The sequence below is a fragment of the Saccostrea cucullata genome, unplaced genomic scaffold (assembly GCF_032062105.1).
Source record: "Saccostrea cucullata isolate Sc308-1 unplaced genomic scaffold, CSIRO_AGI_Scuc_v1 ctg771, whole genome shotgun sequence".
In the NCBI taxonomy this organism is placed as follows: domain Eukaryota; kingdom Metazoa; phylum Mollusca; class Bivalvia; order Ostreida; family Ostreidae; genus Saccostrea; species Saccostrea cuccullata.
In genome coordinates this window covers 1,773-6,035 of record NW_026918025.1, presented here as the reverse complement: position 1 = coordinate 6,035, position 4,263 = coordinate 1,773, and the positions used below count along the sequence as shown (strand labels likewise).

The 4,263-nt window shown below is 32.4% G+C and overlaps 1 protein-coding gene across 1 annotated transcript; it reads left to right on the top strand.

The window, feature by feature from the left end:
- Nucleotides 1-1,016: 1,016 nt before the first annotated feature.
- Nucleotides 1,017-3,652, top strand: LOC134235961 (medium-chain acyl-CoA ligase ACSF2, mitochondrial-like; the record flags this gene model as incomplete). Its single annotated transcript, XM_062718169.1, has 10 exons — nucleotides 1,017-1,087; nucleotides 1,242-1,292; nucleotides 1,408-1,504; nucleotides 1,585-1,677; nucleotides 1,828-2,009; nucleotides 2,216-2,307; nucleotides 2,792-2,862; nucleotides 2,961-3,068; nucleotides 3,235-3,383; nucleotides 3,505-3,652. Coding segments are annotated over exons 1-10 (1,062 nt in total), but the record flags the coding sequence as incomplete, so codon positions are not given.
- Nucleotides 3,653-4,263: the final 611 nt, after the last annotated feature.

The following is a 4,263-nucleotide window of genomic DNA, read 5'->3' as shown; positions in this document are numbered from 1 at the left end:
TTCTAGCCCTGTTTTCATTTTATTTTCAGTTTCAAATTCATGTCAATAGATGTTTTTCTCCGTGTGTTTTTGTTTTATTGTTCATTGATATACAGTATATACCAATATCAATTTCGTCTACTGATTCAAAAAGCGATTCAGACATCGTCTGCTGCGAGACAGACTTCAATATTTTAAGACGGTAATTTGGAAACGGCAATGTCAGACCTTTTCCCGCAATATCGACTTCATTAATAATTTCATCATTTTCCAATTTCGAAGATTTTACCAAATCTGAGCCACCTCCATCAATTTTTACAACTAATTGATTGATAGTATATTGTTTAACGTTACAATTGAATTATTTGGAATTCTTCTCTCCATCTAGCTGCAGATCTGTAGCTCTCCGAAAAAATATTTTGACAGACCGGAGAGCTACAATGCCACCCATTGAAAAAAACCGTATATTTATTGCACACAAAAAGTGCACTGTTTCCCCTTTTATTTCTCCATAATTTTAAACTGTCATCTCAAAATATTAATAACCGTGTGTTCCTATCATATCCGTTCACTGTTTCCGCAACAAAACATTCCTTATAATTGTTGTTAATAGCCCTCCTGGTCCTGAAATCGAGATCACCGAAAATTTCGTCTATTGATACTGCCATTTTGGTTTGCAAGATAATTCGGTCCAACGCACTTCGTGCAGATGTCAACTACGAGAATACTTGATAGAGGAGTAAGGAATTTTTAAAAATCTATCTTTTTTGCAATTGGATAAGAATTTGGAAAAATTAATCCAGAGCGAAGCGCAACTTTTTGTGTGCAATAAATATACAGATTTTACAATGGGTGGCACTGTAGCTCTCCGGTCGGTCAAATTGAATCTATATTTTTTTCGGAGAGCTATAGATCGGCAACTACTCTCCATCATGCACATGCATTTGTTTATTTACATTACGCCACGCGGATTGTTTTAATATGTATATGTATGCATTATATACTTCTTCGTGAAGGTTAACCCAACAGTGATTATAATGGGATCCCAGTCTGCAGAAGAAGACATATTAATTGCGGAGCACCTTAAAAGTAGCGACAACACAGAGAGGTACATACATGTATGCATGTACCGGTATGTTAGAGAAGGCAAAAATAAAACCGGGATTAATGAACAATGTATACAAAAAGTAATTTCATTGTACTTAGAATAACACAATTTTAAAATACTTTATAAAAATTAATATATTTTTTATCATGTTTAGATCATCCAACCTGAAACGAATAAGATTTTTGAAAGAATCTGATATCAAAAAGTGAGTATTATCTTTAAATCTATATTTCACTTTAGGTGAGGAATCTTAACTACCTTTTTCAATGTCTTCTCTCAATTCAAAAAAATGAATAGATAAGAAATTGAAATTTCTGCAGTGATTTTCAAGGCGAATGTCCAGTTACAGATGGAATATATTTAGCAGCAGTCAAAAGTGTATCTCCGGGAGACCCTGCGTTCATTATCAAAACAACGGTAAGAATTTGTCTGGTGTGAAAAGCGGATCATCTTTAAAAAGCAAATAGACCTCGATATATTTTGTTTTATTCGTTCAGGGTTCTACAGGTTCCAGTAAAACTGTTTTGACTAGTCACAAAACAGCGGTGAACTTTGGGATTTTTTGTGTTGATCGCCAGGCAGCCAAAGAAGTATGATTTATTTTACTCATTACACCTACATGTATGCAGACTGAGTTAATTATCAATTAATTTTCATAAACATAAAATGAACTTAGTTTAGTTTATAGTTCAAGAATTAATAATTTTAGAGCGGTATTAAGTTTTTTCTTTTTCGTCTAGGTGGTATCCAATGAACTCAACATTGCTATACCTAACCCTGTGACGGATGATATTCAGCCTGTGGTAATGACATTAAACGCGCTTATAAACTGGAGGACCTCCAAAATCGTGTTAAATCCCTCATGGCTTGACTTTGGATGCGAGGATATGGAGCGATTTGGCAGTTTTCTCCAAGATGAAAAGTTCGTTATATTAATTTACATATTTCGTTTTCAGAATGCTAAAAACACTCCTATCTTATTTCTGTGAATGCAATTATAGCTGTATGTTTTATTGACATTAATGAACTGTTTATGCTATATATACAGCATTGTTCTATATCAGCATGCTTCTTATCTATAGCTTTAAAAATATCGAGAACATTTTATAAAATATTTTTCTTTAACAGAATTAAACGTTATGCTGGTTATCCGTACGAAGTGATCAAGTTAGTGAACTCAGAATACGTCAATCAGTTCGATTTATCCAATCTTAAATCGGGTAAGAATTTAATTATCTATCACACTGCTACTAGATGCTGTATCTAGTATATAAAGATATGGAAAATGATCTATGGGTACAGGCTCTAAAAACCTAACGACCCAAATCAATATAAAGTTTTTTGGAAACAGACAAAATAACAGATATATAAACAATCCCTAGACCATATTAATCAGGTATTTTTATTTTTAATACATTTGTATAAATAAAATTACATTATTTCCGTAGCTCACTTCTCCATGGCACCTGTCCCCGACTCCGACGTTTCCGAGGTCCATGTTTTCCATGCTCCTATTTTGTATTGTTACATGTGATGGACTTTTAGCTTGAATAATGTTCATAATCTCCTTATATTTCATTATAAAGAGGAAATACTAGAAATAGATAATAAAGCTGTATTTTATATTAAATCATAACATTACAAACCTTTAAAATACACATTTAAGTTAGTTATTTTTACGTTGATTTTTTTTATCAATTTTAGTCAATCTTGTGTCGCAAATAGTATCCAAAGAAATGCGTGAGACAATTTATGAACATTTTCCAAGTTCGTCGGTAAGTTTGTAATTTGTCTGAACTCATTGGGGATATTGAAGTATCATTTTTTACATTTTGAGTAAAAAAATTGAATGAAGACTTGTATTATGGGACAGGTTTATTACGGTGCTAGCGAGTGTTTAGTAGGAACGGCTACGTCTCCTGTCCACTCCTCCCCGGAACAACGCCTGGACTCCATAGGATACCCATTTCCACATACGGAGGTCGCTTATTCATTTCAATCAAGTTTATTGTTAAAATTTATTATTTTTGTATTAATTTTGTTAAAACCTTTTTTTTCTCATTTATTTAAATTTATCGACAAGAATTTCTGTTTATTTCAATTTAAGTTACGTATATAATAATAATAAATGTAAAAATGTTTGACAGGTTAAAATTATTGGAGAAAAGGATGAAATACTCACAATCAACGTACCCGGTGAAATATGTATAAAGGGGTTTGGTATATTTTATGGATATTTAAACAATGATGAGTCAGAGACAGGTCCCTTGGACACAGAGGGATGGTTGCATACTGGGTATTCTCTCTTTCTTTCTCAAGATAAGATTTTAGAGTTGGCTTATTCCTTTAATATTACTAATTTCATGAAGACAAACTGTTATGAAATTAATTTCACACTATTGTTTGATTTATAAAAGAGATGTTGGTAGTATGGATGACACTGGACACGTGACCTACATTGGCCGGAAATCCGACTGCTTGTTTTTCAAACATGGTGGAGATAAAATTTATCCCAAACAACTGACTGATATCATTTCTGCCCATTCAGATGTCTTAGAATCAGCGGTAAGTTTATTTCTGGAATAAAAATCACAATTGTAATTTTTAAAAGTGTAGGTATTGAGATTATATTTGATAGCCAGAGAAATCCTGAATAATATCAAGGTTGGCTAAGATAAAAAGACAGGAAAAGCCTGTTAGAAGCGAACATTATATCTAATTAAGCCTTATTTTAACCCTCTGGCTGCGGGAAGGACATATATGTCCTTTTACCGCTGGCTGCGGGAGGGACATATATGTCCCTGGCGACGTCATAATGTTTGAGACGTCTTTTCACTTTCTTAATTGAAACTTATATATCATAATAATAAAATTTGACTGCAGTTTTTGCTTAAATAAAAGCATAAGAATTTCAAAACAACTATATATATACCAATTAATGAAAGTTAAAAGTTTAAAAAATTATTTTATAATAATTCGTGCATTTTTTATGCATTGATTTGCAAGTTTAAAATGCGCAAACAAAAAACTGTAAAAATAAGTACTTAAAGTCACTGAGAAAACTAGTAACTACCTTAAAAGTAGTTTTACTAGGTACATGTAATGGGTATATTTAACAGTAAGATAAGATTAGTGAATCTAGAATTTATAAGCAACTTTCACTAGGCCGGCATCTA